At 35.9% G+C, this 22,713-nt stretch overlaps 2 protein-coding genes across 2 annotated transcripts; one reads left to right on the plus strand and one right to left on the minus strand.

Moving 5' to 3' along the window:
• Positions 1–7,146: 7,146 nt before the first annotated feature.
• Positions 7,147–8,716, minus strand: LOC109019687. Its single transcript, XM_019002036.2, has 2 exons — positions 8,337–8,716; positions 7,147–7,621 (listed from the first exon to the last, which is right to left on the minus strand). Exons 1-2 carry the CDS (start codon positions 8,565–8,567, stop codon positions 7,304–7,306), a joined length of 549 nt encoding a protein of 182 aa, XP_018857581.1. The 5' UTR covers positions 8,568–8,716; the 3' UTR covers positions 7,147–7,303.
• Positions 8,717–19,879: 11,163 nt separating this feature from the next.
• Positions 19,880–22,374, plus strand: LOC109019686 (GSH-induced LITAF domain protein-like). The gene is made up of 3 exons (XM_019002035.2): positions 19,880–20,290; positions 21,701–21,827; positions 21,949–22,374. The coding sequence occupies exons 1-3, from the start codon at positions 20,097–20,099 to the stop codon at positions 22,030–22,032; spliced, it is 405 nt and encodes a 134-aa protein (XP_018857580.1). The 5' UTR covers positions 19,880–20,096; the 3' UTR covers positions 22,033–22,374.
• The last annotated feature ends 339 nt before the right edge of the window (positions 22,375–22,713 follow it).

Genomic DNA, 22,713 nt, shown 5'->3' on the forward strand with positions numbered 1-22,713 from the left:
GTGCTCCCGAGTATGTAAATCATTCACAAGAAAAAAGGAAGAGTGAAATTCAAAGTAGACAGAATTATTCAAACAAAATTGATGCACATAAAGTAAATTTTTACTAATAGAAGGGACATGAAGAATTTTATTGAGAAGATATGTGCCAGATGAGGTGTTGAGATGGCTGGAACCAATATTCTATATGGGAAGAGAGAAGCCATCTCCAATGTTGACTTGATCAGTGCCGCGATATGGTGTAGAATCCAAGGTGAGGTTTTAAAAATCTGAGGTGAAGTGATTGGTTGCTGCTGTGTCGGGAAACCATTGATTCGGTGAGGAAGAAACAAAGGGCAATGAAGTGAAATTAGCAGTGAGGGAGGTAGGCACAGGGGCTTGATAAGTCTGATTGAATCAATGGTAACATGTGAGAGCATTGTGGCCGGGTTTTGGCAGACTTGACACAACGATCGTGTGTCTAGCCAATTGGAAAAGAGATGGGAGGGTTGGCGACCACACCCACGACCACGACACTCACCTAGGTGGAAAGAATTACAACCTCTGTTTGGGTGGATGGGAGCTGAAGATGATCGAATATTCGTGGCATGGGCTGAAAAGCTAGAACCCAAAAGTAAGGACTGAGTTTGGTGAGATAGACGAGACTTGTGGTTAAGCAAATAGTTGTAAATTTGATGAGAAGAAAGATGGTTGGGATGGTTGTAATTGCAGTGACAATGGACTCATAGTTTGAGCCAAGGCCAGTGAACAAGTAAATAGAGAATTGCGAATGAGAGATTGGGCAGCCAGCAGCGCCTAGAGAGGCAAGGAGAGAGGTGGCTTTGTGGTAATACTCAGAGATGGTTTTAGGACCCTTTTTTAGTGTAGCTAGTTGAAATTGTGTTTGGATAACATGAGCTGAGAACTGGGCAGCGTTGAGATTTTGTAGAGTAGTCCAAACTTCATGGGAGGTATTACACTGGAGGACTTGAGCTAATACAGTGTCAGACAAAGAAGAATGTAGGGCGGAAACGATGAGTTGGTCCTAGAGGAGCCAACAATTGTATTCGGGATTGGGAAGATTATCAAGAATGGGTGGAGGCATCTTAATAGAGCTATCGACATAGCCATAGATTTGATGACCCTTGAGGAAGGGAACAACCTGAGCCTTCCACAAGAGATAATCGTCGATATTGAGCTCAAGGGTGACAAAGTGAGAAGCGGAGTTAAGGATGGAGGAGGGAAGGGGTGGTGGAGGGGTCGATTGATTTGTTTCTAGGAGTTTTTTTTATGTGTGTCCATTGTTTTGCAGGGAATGAGAAAGAAGCGTGAGCTTTACATGGCTTTGGATACCATGATGAAGGAAGTAAACGAGATGAAGAAAGACTTTTGTGAGGATTTTATTGAAAAGAGAAATTTACAAGCATTGGTTTTCCATAGTGTACAATGCAGAGACTCTTTGTCCTATTTATATAGACAGTTGCAAGATAAGTAAATTTACATTTAACAAGCATTTCATTTAACATTTACCAACAGACTTAGGACCACCATGAGGAATTGATCTGTTATCACCAAATCAGTTTAGAATCTTCCAGCTCATTCTTCTGATTTGGTGGTGTAGCACCTAATGCCTTAACATCAATTTTTTTTTAATAAGAAATAGATTTCATTTCATTTTATTCCATAAAAGAAGTTACATCTGTGACTCAAATTAAAGGTCAAACTAACATCTATTCTAAGCATGCTCATACACAAAATCATTGCGATGGGCATTGTCTAACTTCATGAAAACTATAAAAAAGAGAGTACTATCATTCTCTGTATTAAAAGAAAAGAAAAAACACCTCGTATCAAAACTCCATCATCCAAATGAGGAGAAGTAAACAACACACCCATCCTCCTAACACAGAGGAGGGAGGAACCCAACACCGCTATGAACAAATGTCCAATAGCCTATTTCACTTTATTTTCCTACGAATAAAAAACCCAATAAACAAATTTCAACAAAAAAAACATTGACATAAAGTCGGAAATACAATATTGGAAACAAATAAACACTACTAAACAACACCAAACAGAATCAGAAAACACAAAATGGAAAGCATCGGTGGCGCATGTGCCACACTGGAAAGGAGCTGTTCGGCCGGTCAAGACGTTGCCAGAGTCATTGGGCCCTGAGTTGCCACGCATGGCGTCGACGGAAGATGAATCGCGGTGGTTTGAGTACCCCACTCAATTATATATACTAATTACTAGATTTTCTTAATTCAGCGGCTGCATGTTCATACTAAAAGGTTGTTAAATGCCAGGCCACTCAATTTCTCCAACACAACGTTAATGACAAATATGCAACTTCCTGCGTACTTCAAATATCATATATTGGCCGCCAATCGGTTTGTGGCCCTTAATTTGTTACGTGCGTACGTGTGCTTGCATGAGGAATCAGATGATCTTGCATGTCATCATTTATTAGTTGTACGAACGTTATATAGTATTTGTTATCGATGAAGAATTAATGAAAAGCTTAGGAAATAATATCTGAGTGTAGCATTTGAATTTATTGAAATCTCTTAATTAATTGGTACATATGCTTATATATATAAGAAAAGCTCCAAAATGGCATGTGAAACGGACGTTGAATCTTGTTTATATACAAACATTAGCGTGGACGAAATAAAACAGACAGAAGAACATGGACATGTTAAAATGTACAGAACACAAATTCTCGAGAAAAGTATGAATTAAGCATGCATGCAGCCACTCAAACCAGAGATCGAGAGTCCAGCTTTCCTATATAAGTATGGGCAATGTACGTACGTAGGGGCCCCCAAGTTTTAGCAGAGACAAACAAAAGACAAAACAGAGAAATAGACAAAGTGAGATTCCCTACTGAGAGAGAGGAAGGTAGTGGTTTGACCTATATATAACATGTCCTGGATAAATCATAAGGATAAATATTACAGATTGCAGTCTTTATCTTTGCAAGCTCCTATGCAGTTCACAGTATCACACCCTTTGTCTTTGACCAACTGATGATGTAGAGATCTAGAGGACACAAATTTAGGAAGAGGGGTTTTTTTCTTTTCTTTTCTTTTATTTATTTATTTATTTTTGTCTGAATCCCTCTATATCACCCACCCACCAGCTCCATCTATCTTTTCCTTATGTAGTACTGGCACTGCACCCTTTACTAGTAGCCCTCAGTACTGCTTAGATTCCCCCTCCTGCCGTGCCAACAGACAAGAAAAGGTTCCCTTGGTTTCTTCATCGTCCAGCAGCCAGCTAAGGGCTATCCACCTGGACCATATTCTCCTTCTGCATCAACAAGCACCTCTCTCTCTCTCTGAAACACGAATCTTTTCGGGGGAAGCGCCTAGCTCCAGAGTGCATGCAACTGAACCATGTCGCCTTCTTTTGAATACAGACTAATTTGAATATAGTTTTTCTAGCTTCATATATATATATATATATATATTGTCAATTTAGCTTTCTGCATTTTGTGCAGTTTAGTCAATTATCTGGTGTATATATGTACTTAACAGGAAGACTTTTTCTATTTACATGAACCATAAAAATGAAAGGAAAGGTTCGTCTGCAGTTATCTAATCTTCAGTACTGGAATTGGTGAAATGTTCTCCGAACTTGAAATCTTTTGAAATAATCGTACGTAAATCGTAGTCGGTGACCACTCACGCCATATCACTCGTCCTCATCGAAGCAGGAAAACTGAGAAAAGCTGCTCAAATTATTCCCCTTGGCATTCCGTTTCTGTTAACCAACCAAAAAAAAACCCAATAAAACTAAGAGACCAACAACAACAGTGTCAATATATATATTTTCTTTTTCTCAGGTTAAAATTTCTATCCTGTCACAGTCCTCCGGAATAATATTATATATATATATATATATGAGTCATGTGTACATCTATACTTCACTTAATTGGCTACAGCCAGAGCTAGCAATGCTATAGTGCTTGAGGTATTTATCTTTTTCTGCAACGATGTGGATGGTTGATTATGGTCAAAACGATCACATTTAGTTCCAGAAGAAGAAGCTGGTTGTGTTGTGCAGCATTTTTATCTGTTAAACTAATTGGATATGAATGACGAAGAATGTCATTGTTTGAATTGCTGGAAATCACGGGAAGGGTTACAACTTACAACGCTTCAACAATGGAATCAATTGGCTTGTACCATTTGTAAGGTGTGAAAGCGGTTATACTTCAAAAGAATTAGTCACTGGTATAATTATAGTGTATTAAAATCATTAAAAAGATCAATAACTTTCCTTTTCCAAGATGAAGTATGGGATCTAATATACCAACTACACTCATCATTAAATATGGGATATCACATAATAAAGATTATATTCTCTAACAAAAAAAATTGTGTATTCCTAGATCGATCTCTATGCTCTGCAACCTGTTTTACTTTACTTTACGTTAAAGCAAACAAGTACTCTACGATTTTGAAGATAAAAGGCGATCGAAGAATAACAATCTATCAATGCTATCATCTTTCGTTGATTAAGTAAGATTATGAGATGTTTGGAGAATGAGATGAGATAAGAATTCAGTGAATAGTAGTTAAATAATTTAATGAGTTAAGATGTTTTATTGTGTTTTGTAAAAGGAAAGAGAAAAAGTTATATAATAATATTATAAAGTTAAAATATTGTTAGAATATAAGTTTTTAATATAATTTTTGTTTTTTTGAGTTGAAGATTTAAAATTAAAAAGTGTTTATATTTGAATAATATTAGAGTATAAAATTATGAGAAATTTTAAGATAGGATGAGATGAGTTCCCAAACAAATCCTAAAAAAGAATGATACTATATATAAATTCTTCAGTTCTGCTATGGGCAGGAGACTTGTGCACGCCTACCACGTCAACTAGAATTAAAAAAAGAAAAGAAAAGATGAAGAGATGAAAAACAAGAATGAAAGATGAAAAGAAGACCATCTGCGGGGGGAAAGTTTCGTTCAGTTCTCCATCACAACAAATATTTTCCAGTTTCGTTCGTCTCCATCGCGACCATCATTTTCCTACCCCAACGTTCATCGTTCCTCCGCGACCCACTCCTCGGCTGTGCTGCATTCCTCCACCACCCACCCCACTGTCATCAGATTTTTCGGAGAGAACCTCCACCTCCACCATTTGTCTATGCCGGCGTCATCTCTGGCAGCTTTGAACACTTCACTTCCACCAGTCTTCGACATCATCTATGGTATATGCTTGATACTTTGGAATTTGTTGTGTAATCTGTGGAATGTTGGGAAGAAAATTTTTTAAAAAAGAAAACACTCCCAATGATGCCGATGAAATAAAAAGCTTGCATCTCTCTGTAATATGATTATTTGCCAGGAGTTAAAGCAATAGCTTTTGAGGCGCTTTCTGTATTATGATTATTTGCCATTGAATTAGCTTGATCATAGGTTTCAGATTCACCCACATGTCTAAAAAAGAAACTACTTACCGTGGAAACTCAATCTAGCAAATTTCTCCAGTCTAACGACTTTGGTGAATGCAAAGTTTCAGAACATCCAGTTTGTGTACGTATGTATTCTCTTAACGAGAACAGAGTACTTTCCCAATAACTTTAGAACATCTCGGGTCGCGACACGGAGGAGATGGAGGAGGGAGATGGCGGGGGTTAGGGTTCAAAAACCCATCATTTGTCTCGCTTGCATCTTTTGGAGATGAAGGAGGGTGAGAATGGAGGAGGGAGAGGGAGGAAACTGGGAATGGGGAAACACAAATGGGCTTCGGAATCTAAGATGGTGAAACGATGAAAATGATGAAACACACTGTATTATTTTCCACATGGACTCCAGCCAATTTTTCGTTCGCAGTGTGCGCCAAGTCTCCTACATCCATCATTTTCCTAAATTTTTTAATCCAACACTGTTGAAGCGTATTTTCTTAAATGTCATCAAATACAAGTGCTTGTAGTACCAAGCCAATTGTTAAATGGATTCAATATTTATCCCTATTCGTCACCACCTAATTATTTCATTAAGCACACATCTATAGTCACCAAACAAATCTAATTAAATGCACAAAGATTTGGCTATACACAACAATTAAAACAAAGATGGCATATTTATCAAACAAAACCCCGGCTAACTATATATAGATATTTTGTGCTTGACTCTGACAAAGTCGGAGTTTCGGCTCTAGCCATGCATAGATAGAGAGTTTAAGTCATGACTTAACTCCTAATAAGAACTTTAAAAACTCCAACTCCAATCAAAACAAATCGAAATTTTATACAGCCCTAATTAACCTGCATGGTGCATGAAGCTAGCTGGCTGGATGCATGAAGTCAGCAACAAAAGAAAACATAAATACAAACTTCTGTAGCGCTGACTTTCTTATTTATATCAAGCACACTGGCATTTTCTAGACTGCGCTTTAAATAAAGATTTTAACATATTAAGCTCTCCATCTCATCAATATTGATCAGCTGTCTCATGTCTGATCATCATGACGAGTCTCTCAATCAGCCTCCACTTACGACGGGGGCATCAAGACTTTGTCAAACTTGCATGCCAGATCAGCAGTTGACCAGAATAAAATCACCTAATCATCATCATTGCGCTATATATATTATTTTCTCTAAGCTCATCATTACCCAAGTTAGAATATGAAAAGTGCTTACTTACGTGTTGCTATGCAATTCGATCGGATTACTTCATGCTTCACATGATGCATTATCTAATTATTGGCAAGTTTGCTTCACATACGTACACTAGGCCGGTTGGAATTCTGAGTTGATATCAAGTTATCAACGAAAGCTTAATGGAAAAGTGTTCAACGAAGATTTTAGAAAGATTTAACATTTCTTTAGTGTAGCAAGCTAGCTGTCTCTACACGTTCGGAATTAAAGGAATTATATGGACATAATTAGTGTTTGTTTAATGAGAAAAATAACATTATGAATATATATATATATATATTATATATAATATATATATATATATATAGGACCAAGAGAATGAAAGCTCCACGTTGCAATCATTACTAATATTATTCTTTCTACCATGGACCTTGCTTCTGTCAATGTAGCACTCATCTCCGATCTCAATAAGTTGCCACTTCAATGGTTTCTATTACGAGGCAAACCAAATTTCGCTGAGTGGAAAAAGAAAAAGAAAATAGTGGAAGAATGACAGAAAAAGTATAACCAAACCCACTTGTCTCTCCCAGTCCATCAATCCACAATGAAAAACTTCAAAATCACAAAGGGGTTTTCGAAGAAAAAGTAAAATAAGGGGAAATAAAGAAGAAGATCATAAGGATAAAAAATCAGATAAGAAATGTCATTCACGGAGAACCATTTTCACATTTATCAAAGTGGAGAAGCTGACCGCTACATTTGGGGCAATCTTCGGCCTGTTTGGGCACCATGACATACATGAGACAGCTCTTGCACCCGGCCACGACCAAAACATGGTCTTTATGGTCTTTCTGATCTACCCGGTAACGTTCTCTGGATGAAGGAGAGGATTCCGAGGAAGACTCCTCGCTGTCATATGAGCTTTCGTCTTCTGAGTAGAAATCTCCGCTGTATTCTGCTGTTATCCTTGGATCTTCTTTGGCTTTCATGCCGGTCCTCCAGTTTATATAGTAAATCTCCCCTGTCTGCCAAAAACCCATTAACAGCGACACCATACATTAATTCCCCGAACAAAAAAGAAAGAAAAGATTGAACCTTCTTTTGCCTACAATGAGAACTCATGAATTGTCCATTCAAGTTGTGGAAGAAAAACAGACGGTACCATCACAACAAAATATATACAAAACATATCTTTATATTTTTTAGAATCTACAACTCTCTCTCTCTCTCTCTATGTGTCTATATATATATATATATACACACACACACACACGATCAGCTACATGAAATCTTTTTCTTCTTCGGAAGACCATGCCTTTATCAATCCCAGTAGCGAGTTTTTGTTTTAATACCAGCAGAGAAATATTCACCATATGCTCATGACCATCACATGGTCCAACCCAGAAAAGCTATTTAATTTCGTCTTGTTTAAGATTCGGAAAGTAAAGGCAATAAAGCTAATGAAAAAGCTTTTTTCTAGGGTTCTCTTGCTTCTGTCACACATCATCGATCATCCTAAAGCATGCGTGGGAGAAAAGCAGACCAGCAGTTATTAAACAGTCATTGACATGAATACAAACAACTTTATATTCAAGACTCTAGACCCCCATATGCTTTCAGAAAGGAACCAAACAAAAAGGAGGTGCAAGATCTGCCATGGTCTAGCACAAATTGAAGCTGTAAGAGGGGTTTTAACTTTTGTTTATATATTAAAAAGAAAGAGAAGAATTTTAAACGCACCTTTAAATCGAGGCATTGTTCCCAGTGGTAAGGGAGAGACATATGGGAGTTGAGCTCTAAGGTGGTGTCCGAGTTAGGGAGATGATTATCCGGTGTCTCGTCTGAGCTTGATGACGACCCTCCTATGCCTAAACCGGAGCCTGTACCGCTTCTTGTTTGGTGGTTTAGCGAACAGTTCTGAAGAGACCTCTCTAAAGAAGCAGTAATGGCCGCCATGTTTGGAGCTGTCATTTCTTCTGCGAACAAATCCCAGAATATTATAGAAGAAAGATTATGATTTTCTCCTGTGAAAGATAACAGAGAGAAAGAGAGAGAGATTAGGAGGTGAGATTTTCGGAAGGGAAATATAGTGGTGATAAGCGAAAAGGGAGGGGTTCGTTTTCCGTAGGAATTTCCACGCCCCTGCATATGCGCGTGGTTATATTGGTAGAAAACCCAGGTGGGCCCTTGGATGGGCAGTGGGCACACTACTAGGAACTAGGAAGGAAACATGTGTGTTGTGGATCACACCCGCAAGGAAATTGCGCGTGAAGTCCAAGAGCAGCTCTTTAATTAATTACTGATTATCTTTGGGTTTAACAAGTCTTGAGAGGATTAGACGATCCGTTAAAAACGCATTTTCCAAAAAGAATGCCGGAACTTTCTTTCAACAGTTTCTGGTTTTCTCAAAAAAGTTCGGTACCATATTATTATTATTAATTATTATTTGTTTTTCAAATGGTTGGGCGATCTGTGAGAGCCAGCTTGCCCCACCCCCCACTTGTTCTCTCAAAAATGTGCCTTGGGGTTGTGAAACTTCGTCTATGGGTCCCAAACAGGCATGAAATATTTCAATGCAGGCCAATGATCTACATTTTCAAGAATTGGGCAATTTTGGATAAATGTGTGTAATCTCTCTCTCTCTCTCTCTCTGTGGGTAGAGATATAAATATACGATCATTTAATTGCTCCTCATTAGGGGAAAAATGATAAATTTGTTCATAGGATTGTGTCATTATGATTCTTGGCATGCATTTTTTGTAGCTACTACATTTCCGGGCTTTTGACTGACGGCTTAGAAAGCAAATGTGAGGGGATAATTGTCTCCAATGAACTTTCAGGCTTCAGCAGGCAAGAGTACTTCTTTGCCTGCATTTTGGTCCACCCCAATATATAATCTATGAATTTAATTTGATGATTTCTGCACTTACGTACACATTGCTGGCCGGTTTCATTTATTAAACCTATACACTCTACTTTCGTACAAAGAAAAAGCTAGATCGAGGATGTAGTTTTTCTCATGATCAAATGAATTAGAAATAGGAAACAATCACACATGTTGGTCCAAGGTGTAGTGATGATCCGTGTAAATCTTTGAGATTTCAGCTCTCTTCTTGTAGGTCGCCATGCATCTTTCCCTTCTTAGTTCTTTGTGCCTTGTCTGATGCACTCATGCTATATCTATGGTAGTTTTAGATCTTCTCCACGTTGTGTACATGCTTTTTAGACCTTAATTACATCCCCAGGCCATTACATTGAATGCTCTATGGGGAATGTGATGGCTTTTGGTCAGGACATTCGACATCTCATAGTAGTACTAGTCTATCCAAATCAAATTATAAGATCTTAATGTTTAAGTCTCATTGCATTCAATGATCTTTCGTGGCCGGCCCGACGTTGGCTTTCAATCGAGTTGTAGGGTGTCCCATAGTCTGTCCAAGTCTTATTTCATTGAATGCATGCTTACCTATTTAGGTCTCATTTCAATGAATGGCTTTTCATGGGGATGTTTATAACGGGTAGGATACATATGATTGTCGCATTTGTTTCTTATTGGATTTGGATGAGAAATCATGTGGTCAAGATGTGTTAAAGAGATTATATAAATGATAAAAGATATATACTTTATGTTCATCAATTAGAGCAAAGTCGTGAATTCGAAACTAAGCTCTACACTTCATCCCAATAACTAAATATTCTACTAATTGTGCAACTTATTAAGAAGTATTTTGGGAAGGGTGCCCTTCTATGTTCGATTTCTTGTTTAATTTTGAACCTCGTTCATACCTACGTACTAATCCTACGACACAAGTACTAATGGTGTGAGGGATTTGCTTGGGGAGGATGAAAAGAGAATTAAACTTGAGGATCCACTCTTCACCTTGAAGGTTAGAATAAAGGACAACGAAAAAAAGGTGAAATCACTGGGAAAGGAGTGGCTGAATTGAAGTAGAAAAGAGAGTACGATTGGACAAGAAGAAAGGGACGAGCATCTTAAGTAAGAGTGGACTTGTCGAATGGATGGGGGAGCAGCCGTGGCTGGCCTTTAGTGGGGGGAGAGAGAGAGAGAGAGAGAGAGAGAGAATAATGTAATATATATAATGTATGCTTTTTTGTAAGATGTAATTTAACTTGGCATGCACAGAATGGATGGATGGATCATGCCCGTCATGGATGGTTGGGACTGTTGGGAATACTGAAGAGGCTCCAATGGATTTTTCCTGATGGTGGAATCTCTTCTGAACTCTGCAAACTTGTTTTTGTCAGAATGGCCCCCTCCTTCCCTTCTTTCTCTGCAAATAATATTCCTTCTGATGCCAGCTAGCTGCAGGGCTCCTTGGGATGTTTTTCCCCCACTTAATTATTGGTATAGTCTCAGGAATTAATGGGTCACGGATCTTATACCAAATTCAAAATGAATATATATATATATATATCTATCTGTGCACAGCGGGAAAACATGCAGTGAAAATGGTGATCAGCTAGGCTAGCTGAGGTTAATTTATATTTGTATGATTTTGGACATCCCAAAAAGGTACGATAAAAACATTTAATATCAATATATATGATGATCACATGTTTCAGCTCCCCCACCAAAATGAACAAAGAGAGACAGGGAGGGTTTCAGCGGATTTCCCAAGTCATTCCCCTCTCTCCTGCAGATTACGAGGTGATGAATTACTGACTTTAGTTATGTGCAGAGGGCCGGGGAACATCCCCTAGTGGCTGTGAGCGTGCCCCTCGCTCATTCTATAAGGAAATCATATAAAAATCTCAAAGTCTTTATGTTGGGTTTAAATTTGATGTTGATCAGGTTTTTTTAATTGAGTTTAATGCCATATGGCCTTCGAGCTTTCGATAATATCGTTCACTGAATTAGAAGACACCAAAGCATGTGTGGATGACACGGGCATCACGCCCTTAAAATGACATGAGTTTATTTATCAGAAAATTTAGTGCATGTTTGGGATTACGATACAAAATATAACTTATAGCTTATAGCTTAACTAATAAAATCTACTATTAACAAGTTATTTCCTATTTGGTAACTATGTGTTCAAATTACTTTCAAATTACATTTGTTTGGAAACAAAGTAAAAAGTATTTCAACATGTAACACTCAAATAACCTAATTTTTTCATTAAAGAGTTTTTAAGGCTATTTAAACACTTTTTAAGACTCTTAATGCAACTCCAAACATGCCTTTAATCTTGAATGTCTTTTACAAATAAAATCATATTATATTCCGAATGCGGAAGATGTGCAAGTTACAAGCACAAGTAGAAAGACTCTTGAGAATATATATTAAATATGGTTGGTCAAGAGCCTCTTCTGCAACTGCAAGCCATGTGAATACTCTTTGAGTTTTGCTACTCATTATCCCATACACCACACCACACTTTTTTTTTTAATTTTAATTTTTTTGGTTCTATTCTTCCTAAATTAATTTAGTTCTTATATTCTTAATTCATATACCACATATTTGGTAAGGAAAAAAAATTAAAAAATCACGTGTAGTGTGAAAATGATAACTAGAATTTTTCATACTCTTACCGATCTTTAGTGATTATTTTTCAGAGCTGGTTCTAAACGGTACGTCCGTTTTTGAAGAAATAAAAGCCCTTCAATAGTTGGGCGCCATATCAGAAATCACACCATAATCAGGCTAGACTTATGTGCATGGGATAGAATTGCAAAACAGTTCACTTCATCTACGACTTCATCTTAAGCCCACGTGCGTCCAAAACCAAAGCCAAGCAAAGCACCGCCAGCATCTATAGCCACCAGTCTACCACCTTAAGGTCGTCGTTGTCCTCCTTGGCCGATTTTGCAAACACCGATTACTCTAGATTACAACCCGATTTCTATTTGTAATTTCGTCACCCACTACACCACCATTGGTCCGTTCATAGCCCACCATAGTTCATCACCAACTAACAGTTGTTCATGGCTGACTCCAGTGACCTCGGTGTTGCTTAGGAATTTCTCCTCTTTTACATTATAAATCTTTACACTATTGGTGTTTGACAAAATGTTTGAAAGATTTCACTTCACATTATATTAGTTTGTCTAGCTTGGCTTTCAGTTTAAAGATGCCCATATGCCTAGCCGAGAGATTGATGATTTGTTTAAAGGAACAAAAAAAAAAAAAAATGCCCATATATTAAACTCACTTCACACCCGGCCATTTAAAAAACAAAACTAAAAAGTACTACCTTGATGATGGCATGCACTTCAGACATGCTCTTCTTTATTTTGGTCGAATTTGTTGCACAAAGTTTGAGACAGAAGAGAATCTAGTTCTAGTCATAGTTCTAGTCTTATTTTTGGATGGAATTTATGCATTTCCTCTTGTAAAACTCTTGTCTGATCTTGGATTTGTCAGTTATGATCATAAAACTTTAAAGTTGAATCTGCCCATATGTGTAATACCCATTGAATTTCAATTTGAGTTGTATCATTTGGGAGTTTTCTTTGTCCAAGTGTGTAATACATAATAAAATAACTGACTTGTGTATTAGGGTGTAGTGAATTAGTCAGATGTTGAGATTATAGAATATCTCATTGACCTGTTTGTTGTGCTCTTTACATGAGTCCCTATTTTAATAAGCATCTTGCATGTGTAATTTGGTGATTTTCCATAACTAATGGATTTATAATCATGTGGTTTTGTATTGAAGGAACCAATTTATAATATTGATAGTGATGAACTTGAGGCTAAGAGTGAAAGACATTCAATGTGATGTGAATGTTGAAGATGGTGTCAATGTCGAAGATGGAGTAAATGTGATTCCCTTTTCAAGTAGTGATCCGTTAAATCCATTCATTAGTATGGTATTTGAGGAGATCGAAGATGCCTAAGCATTTTACAAAGCATTTGCAAGGCGACAATGATTCACAATCCGAATGAATCATACTCAATTGTTGAAAGATGATAAAACTCTTTGTGTAGTAGACTATGTTTGCACAAGGGAATGATTTTAGTGAGAAAGTTGGAAAGACACAGATCAAACAATCCCTGAACCCGCTAAGACAAAGATTGGATGTAAGGCAATAATGAGAATAAAGAAAGATTGTGAAAAGTAATAGTCAACAAGTTTATGGTTGGACATAATCATATTTTACTTACAACGAGAAGTACTGGTTTCTTTCGGGGATATAGGGGAGTTACTAAAGTGAAAAAAAAAAAAAAAAACTTATTATGATTTTGAATGAGTTCGATGTACCGACAATGAAGATAATGTCGGTGTTGAGTAAAGACTCAGGTGATGAATTTAATGTCGATTGTATTGGCAATGATGTAGAAAATTACTTGGGAAGCAAAAAGAGAAAAATATTTAAAGATGGACATGCACAAAAGTTATATTCATACTTTCTTGATCGACAACTCAAAGAACCTGAGTTTGTATTCTCCATGCAAGTTAACAAAGATGAGTATATGAGAAGTTATTTTTGGCCTGATACGAGATCAATAGCTGCATACAATATTTTTGGGATGTTGTTACATTTGATGCCACTTACCTGACCAATATTTATAAGATGTCATTTGTGCAATTTTCTGGAGTTAATCATCATCATCAGACCATAATTTTTGGTTATGCTTTGTTGGCTAATGAAATGACGGAATTATATACATGGTTATTGAGAACATGGCAAGAGGCAATGCTTAAATGTGCCCATTTAACGATAATTACCAATGATGACAAGGCGATGATTAAAGAAATTGTAGAGGTACTCCTGAATACAACTCATAGGTTGTTCTTATGACACATTTTACAAAAATTTCCCGAATACTTGGCCCATGTATATAACAAATTTCCAGACTTTTAAAAAGATTTTCGTCATTGCATACATGAGACAATTACTACTGATGAGTTCGAGCAAGAATGAGCTTTGATTGTGGTGAAGTATGACCTAGGAGAAAATACTTGAGTGCAAAATCTTTATAGCCGACGGGATAAGTGGATACCGGCCTACTTGTGTTCGACATTCTATGTCGGTATGCCAACAACTCAGAGGAGTGAAAGCATGAATAAATTTTTCAAATATTATTTTTGTTCCAACACTATGGTTAGTGACTTTATGCATCAATATGAAAAAGCTATAGATGCACATTACTTTAAAGAGAAAGAGAATGATGTGCAGACCAAATCTACACAGGTGATAATAAAGACATCTTTTAAAATTGAAGAGGAGGCGTCAATTGTTAATACAAGAAAGTCTTTCATGATCTTCCAAGATAAGTTGTTCAATAGTCTACGGTACCAAGAAAAAAAATTGTATGCAAGTGGTGAGGCCAAGACATATGGAGTGACAGCCCATGGTAAAGAAGCACATCTTTACCATGTGACATTGGAGGGTGATAAAGGACATGCTACATGTACATGCCATATGTGAGAGTTTATGAGGATTCTTTGTAGGTACATCTTATGTGTTTCTAGCAAGAAAGCGAAGTTAAGTATATTTCCACAACATTATGTACTAGACAAATGGACCATTAATGCTAAAAGTCGACTCATTTCCGACATACCATATTTTGATGACCAAGTGCGGCAATGATAAGATGAGCCTACGATGAGAAAAAACAAGTCAATGATACAACTTTATAACATTGTCGAACTTGCATCACAGTCAGCTAAAAAACACAATCATTTCACACTTGCTTTAGAGAAGGTTCACAAAAGGTTGTTTGCAATGGAAGTTTATGTAGAATGTTCACAAACGGTGCCCACCAATGATGATAAAATATTTAAAAGTCAAGTTATATCGAACTTTTCAAAAATGGTGCAGGATCCTCCACGGGTGACCACAAAAGGGCGCCCAAAGTCTTTGAGAGCAAAGAACCCAAAGGAAATACAAACAACAAAGAAAAGATATTGTAGCATTTACAAGAATGAAGGACATGCTAAAAATAATTGTCCTTCAATGAGGTATAGTAACTTTGTAGTTATTTGTATTTTATTGGTTTTTAATTAAAAAAACTAATAAAGTTTGTTGTTATTTTTGTAGGGATTTTAGGCCAACAATTGATAACATATCGGAACACTTGGATTCATAGTGCAAATTTGAATATATCTTGGATGTGATATATTCCCTCTTCTCTTTAGCTATATCTTGATTGCTTTATAAATATAAGCAATTTGAATCCCTTGTGCATCAATGTCCAGGAAGGGTTTTGAGAACGACGAGGAGAAGTTAAGGGTTTTGAGCCAAATGAGGAGAAGCTGAATTAAGTATTCGAGGCAGCTAAAGAAAGCTTTTAGAGCTATATTGTTAATTGTAACCAAACATGGAAATTGAACTATGTTGTATTTTTTTCCAGACATCTTGTATTTCTATTGGAACTATCTTGTATTTCTTTGGAATTGAATATATTGAGTTCAAGCAAAATATTGTGATGTGCAATATTTGACTGTTAGAACATATTGATGTCAAAGCAACTTCACACCGAGATAAGTAAACATATTGTGATGAGTAGTCATTACATTAATAAAAGTAGTCATACCATGTTAAAAAAAGTAGTTATTACATTAAAGTACAACGAGTTACATGAGTTATAGCATTGACTGAGATACATTATACCACGAACTATTATAAAAAATAACCATGACAAGATTATCACTTTCAAGACTCTTTTGTACCTCTTCTCCATTGCTTTAAATTTGGATTCTTTGATGGGTAGCCGCTCATTAAGTACCATGTCGTTCCTCCATTCAGCTAACTCTAAGACTGTCTTACAACAGTTGTTTTGCTCTTTTTGAAGATCATTCCACTCAAAAAATCCACATTGTTTACCCATGTTATAGTTTGAACAACTGTAAAATTTTTTACCAAAACTATTAGGTTTTCCGGAAATACATAGCTTCACTTGGCAGCCACAATAGCAAAGTGGTCTCTCCAAACAGTCCAAGAATGATAATCAGAATTAAAGCTCGGACTTCTCCTTGATTGTCATCATATTGAAAAGTCATCAATTTTAACAATGCTAACATAAGATAGTGCATAAAAGAAACTAGCATATTTGTGCAAAAAAAAATGGCATGTTGGGTGCATATTGGCAATTTAGGTAAAAAAAAGAAAAAAAAACTAGGATGTTGGTTTTCCCTATGAATACCATTTGTCGCATGCAGTATCAATTAATCAAGCCTTATGAATACTATATGTAGTTTTTGAATATATATATCATGGTCCTCTACAATTTTCCTTTACCACAAATTTAGCCTTGTGGGTAGGGCAATTGATTATAGTGGGTTGAAGCAAAATAGGAGTAGACAATAGAACAAAATAATTCCAAAGTAGACACAAAGATTGAGTGTAGACTTACATCCTTATGTGACAATGAGGAGAAAGTGTCGTTGACAAAGTAGCAAGATTATAATGGCATCACAATGGTATACAAAACCAAATCTCAAGTACACACCGAAGGGCTGGTGCATGCTCACAAATAGGGGCAGTTGCATTCAACTAAATAGCACCAAAGTGAAGAAGAAGAAACAAAGCTTTCAACCAAATGTATAAAAGCTTATAGTGAAGTAACTGTTGTAAATAGAAAGATGCTACCCTACCATTTCAGGTATAGAAATTCAGGGGTCATAGGTGCATTCAACCAAATATTTTGACATATTGGTAGTTTAACATATGCACAACTACATTAACACTTGGATTGTTAACACTCAGTGCTACATTAACATATCTCAGTCAGTGCATAACTCAAAATTAATAACTTAGATTCTGCAACATATGCACAACTACATGTTTGTATATGTGCATTTCATCCAAATAGACCCATGCCAATGCTAATACAATGTAAAATTGGCAGTTTGGTCATAAATTTTCTCCAGTTTGAGCATAATTTTTCTTCTTAGAACTTTTACCAAACACTTTATGTGCATCTCATTTTCTGAGGCTTCCAATCAGTTTCACCTCTTTCTTCTTCACTAGTTTACATTAACACTTACAACCAAGTAACATATTAACACTTAAAGAAGCTATCTAACACAACATCGCCCAACCATTTATTGAGAAATTTATATTTAAACTGTGAAAAGGGCATACCCCTAAACCAAAAATTATAGCTTATATGCATAAATTTGAAAAACCAGAGAAAATGAGAAAACTGTATTACAAAAATCAAGAAGCCAAAAAAATACTGGAAAATTTGAAAAATAGTGAAAATCAGTTTAGTTTAGGGGTGGAGATCTCACAGTTTTCTCTGGAAATCGAGCTCCCTCCATGCCATCATTTGGGTCAAGCTCCGTCGGAGTTCGAGTTGCTGACGGGATGAGTGTGGGGTCGAGATTCGAGTTCCGCCGTGGGGTTACGGGTGGAGTTACCTCCTATATGAGTGTGGGGGTTGAGATCGTTTGGGAATGGGATGGAGGGGAAGACGAAGAAGCGAGGCACGAGAGGGTTGTATGGGGTCTCATCGGGTGTAGGCAAATGCAGACTAAGTAAAATAAAATGCATACGTGGTGCTTAACTATTGGAGGGCTGTTTATTGAAGAAGAGACCAGTATGTAGGTATTCTTTTCTTTGAATAATAATGGATATGTTAGCACACTTTTGTATGTTTGTTTTGCTTAACGGGCCCAAAGAAAGAAAATTGTTCCTTCCCAACATGACTATTGAATTTTGATATCTAAATTAATAAATGTTTTTCATAAGATATAATATACACAAGCTGTTTCGTAGTTAATAAATCCTACAAATGCATGTTGACAAGTTTAATTATATCAATTCAATCAATTGGTCAGTTTAATACATTGATCATATGACTCTATTGTTAGAGCATTAGCATTGGTTTATGCATATACATATGCAAAATTACCTCTTTTACATATCCACTTTGCCATTCAAGCAAAATTCTCACATTGGCTTATACATATTTGAGACAAAATAATAATAAAATATTATTATTTTATTATTATTACTTTTTTGCTAAAATCCATTTTGTTATATATATTTTGCAATTAACATCCACTACATACATTTGACATTAATAATACAAATATAATAATAAAAAATATAATTTTTAAATAATAATATATTAAAAATATAATAAAATGAAAAAAAAATATATTATAATAATAAAATGAATGTGCAAGTGAATGTTTGTTTTGTTGTTGAATGAGTGAGAAAATGAAAGAATTGTGTGAGAGAGAGTGGGAGGAGAGAGAAATAATTATTTAAATATGATTTGTAGAGTGAATAGTGGTTATCTAAATTTGGATAAGTACTATTCATAGATAGCTAAATATTTAGATATGCATAAGCCAATGTAGAAGATTTTAGGGTCATATTATGTAAATTTGACTTTGTATATGTATATGCATAGACCAATGCTAATATTCTTAGAGGGCATCATTTGAGTTTTTTTTTTCAAACATGAGTGATGAGTATATAATGTTTTAATTTTTTTTTATATAAAAATGATATTATAGAATTTCAGATAATTGAAGGATTATTTTAATTTCAGCTGTGTCAATAATATCTTTTGTATGTTGGGCTGGCATGCATGCATGCAGCACCCTAAATCCGGCCCTGCGCATAGTGTATAAAAATCAAATAAAGGGACCTATCCTAATTTGAACGTAGGTGTGGAATGTTGACTCATGATGACATGAACATAAATACTGAAAAATTCTTTTTATCGATCATTATTTATCATTTTATATTTTATATTCTATAAAAAATATTCTTATATCTTATAAAAAATATTCTCATATCCTATAAAAAATTTATAGATATAAAATATAAGAATGAATAGTAATGATACATACTAAATCCCTTTATAATATAGTCTGTTAATTTCTATAAATTGAGCGGAGATGGCCAGAATCTTCCAGCTTGATCGAGCTTAATCCATCCCAGATAGACTTTTCTTTTTCCCTTCCATATGTTCAAATAAGTCATGCTGTGTCATTAAATCTCTCACCATGGTCCATGTATTGAGTAAATAGGAGTGCTCAAACTATGAATAGATTACTTTTGACAAAATAATATGGCTTTATGCAATTTATCAGGTTTATTTTAAAAGTAATAATTTTATAATCTGATAAATAATATTAAATTTCTATAATTACTTTTATATTATAGTCATTTTATTTTTTATTTATATTTAATAATAATAAATATTATAATAATTTTATTTTTTATTTATATATAATAATGATAAATATTATATTAATTTTATTTTTTATTTATATATAATAATAATAAATATTATAATAATTTTTTAAGAGACTTTAATATGAAAATGATTCATTGCGTTTGACATGTAGAATAGTTTTATCCGTACGAAAATACTTTTCGTTTAGTCTGGTTACCGAAATATTTTACCAACTACGTCGTCGCTGTTGTCTTTTTTTCCATTCAAAGGAAAGATCAAAGACGTGTGAAATGTTCAAAGGAGTATAAAGTAGAGACTTTCCTCTGCAGTTTCTTTAACCGCTTTGAATTTGATCCGTAGGAAGAAAGAAAGAAGAACGAGGAGGTTGAAATATGTCCAAGGCAGACGAGCCGGTCGTCGGAGTTCCGTACTATGTCGCACAGAATCCATACCAAGCCGGAGCCGTCCCACCAAACGTGGTCTACGGAGATCCCAAGGGGATTCCCATTCAGCAGACCATTTACCGGGACACTCCCGCTCCTTTCAACTGCGCTTACTGCGGCAACACCGGGGTTACCACCGTGAGGTAAGCAATAAAATTGTGAAATTCGCACTTTGTTTTCGTTCAGTCGTTCTATATTTCTCAACACCACCCCCACCCCCGGGACGGTATTATCGTTTCTATGAATTTGATACTTTATCTTGGTATTGAGACATTGCAGTCAGTTATGTGAATTGGAAGTTCATTAGATTTACACTAAATAAGGAAGGTTTATCCAAAAATGATATGCTTGTTGGATTTTTATCATCAAGCGAGTCTTGATCGATTATTCAATTCTATTGATTTTTTTTGCTTTTTAAAAGAAAATTTATTAAGAAAAATGAGAGAAGTTTAGAGCTTTGATATGTGAAAGTCAATCTTGGTAAATTTATCTGAGCTATGAAAATTGAGATAGGTATCAGCTATTTAGTTTAACATGAGAGGCATGTAAGCTCTGCTTTCCGAACCAAATTGGGATGGATAACATGAGGGGAAAGGGTGTTGATTTCATATGGCTCAGAGAAATACTTCTCAGAGCCTTTAAACTGACCTCATGAAATTGCTAAATGAACCATCACCTAGTTTAGAGACCCTGGTATGCGTATGAGGAGCTTGCTGGTGTTGAAAAATAAGCAGACCTCTAGAATTCTTTGTGGTTAGAATGGTAGCTGTGAATGGTTACTTTCTCAATGTCTCGTGTTTTTTTGAGATATCCACAAGAATAGAATTTGATACTATTTCTGAAGTAGAAAAGGTCACTGAAAACTTGAAACAAAACTCCTGTTGATTTTCCATAAGTTCCTTTTTGTCCATAACTGGTCTCTTATGTCAGTTATTTTTAAGTACTGGGTAGGATTATTGAAAGGACAGCTTTTTAGGCATCAGTATATCAAAGTGGCTAATATTTCCTGCACATAAACTCCCGTTGATTTTCCATAAGTTCCTTTTTGTCCATGTAGGTTGTCACCTTGCATTTGGATCTTCTTGTGAACAGAGGAATCTGTTCTGATGATGAGGATCTTATTATACTTTTGGATGCCCTATTTCATATCTACAAGATGCCGTAGATGACCCATCTGTATCACTGCATGTTTTAATTCCCCACTCCAGGTCAATAGGCATTGCCAATAAGGGTTGTGGGAACTTTTCTTTGCCAGCTTTGATCTTTTCTACTTGCTGCTTCACATTTGTTGTACTCGTACCTGCATGAAGCCATATTATGTGTGGAGCAGCTCCAATAAATAGATAGGGAAGGAATTTAGATCTTTTGGATCCATTTCATTAAGTAAGTCTAATCCATCTTTCCTTAGATGGAGTGCAAGTTTGAAGACTCACCAGTTAATGAAATTTGACAAGTTAAATCTTCCTTTTTTTTTTTTTTTAATTTATCATAGTAAGCAATTGTTTACATTTGTTACCAACCTCTCTCATTATAATATATCACACAAAATCCAGATCAAAGCCAAGTTTGGCGGCTGTTATTGGCTGCATGATGCCAATGATGCTTGGAATTTGCTTTCTTTGTCCTTCAATGGACTGCCTCTGGCATAAATATCACTACTGCCCTAGCTGCAAGGAAAAGGTATCAATATAAACTCCCCGTCATTTTTTCCTTCTGTTCCTATAATAGCATGCCTTCGTGTGCAAAAGTTCTGATTGGTAATTAATATTGTTACTGATATATCTGATGGTTTCTATTATAGGTTGCGGATTTTGAGAAATCAGATCCCTGTGCTGTGATGGATCCTCCTCACTGGACACAGGAAAGCTTTGCATTGCCTGCATGATAGGCTCCCGCCATTATACAGATCGTGACAACTTGTCTGTTTGTTTGTTGGCAACTTCTTTCTCTTTACATGAAGTGGTAAAGTAAGATTCTTGATGTATATGTTTCTAAAATGCTGCAATAACAACCTTCATGTCTACGACACATGTAGTCTTGTACCATACAGCTAGTATTGTTTTGAATTACTCACGAGCTTTGTGAGATACACAATCTGTATTGTCTTGCACCATAGATTTCTTATCAGCAAAATTGAGTTTGTCTATTACTAATAAATCAACGATTCTGTATTGCATTTGGACTTGCTGCTGTTTTGGTTTTGCTTAATCCAGAGCTGAATCCCTCATATTATGTCCTTGTAGATAAAAGCAATTGCATTTGAGAGTAAAGATAGAACCGTTATAAATTTTCTAGTAATTATGTTACGCCTGTGTACAGCGGGTTGCAAGTGTCAATCAGTGGCGTGATGTGTAGTTTTTGTTTTCTTTTATAATTAAAATCTGTTCTGATGGGTTTTTATGATACAATTCATGAGTATCTTTTATCATGAGGATTGATTAGCGATAACCCCACTATATGGAATGCCTTCTCTTTTAAGTTTATAGGGGTGGAGGTGGGTTAGGGGTTTTACTTGAGGTCAAACGGTAAGCAAAAGAAAGGAAGCCCAATGGCATGTCTTCTTCTG

This window comes from Juglans regia, chromosome 13 (assembly GCF_001411555.2).
Source record: "Juglans regia cultivar Chandler chromosome 13, Walnut 2.0, whole genome shotgun sequence".
Classification (NCBI taxonomy): domain Eukaryota; kingdom Viridiplantae; phylum Streptophyta; class Magnoliopsida; order Fagales; family Juglandaceae; genus Juglans; species Juglans regia.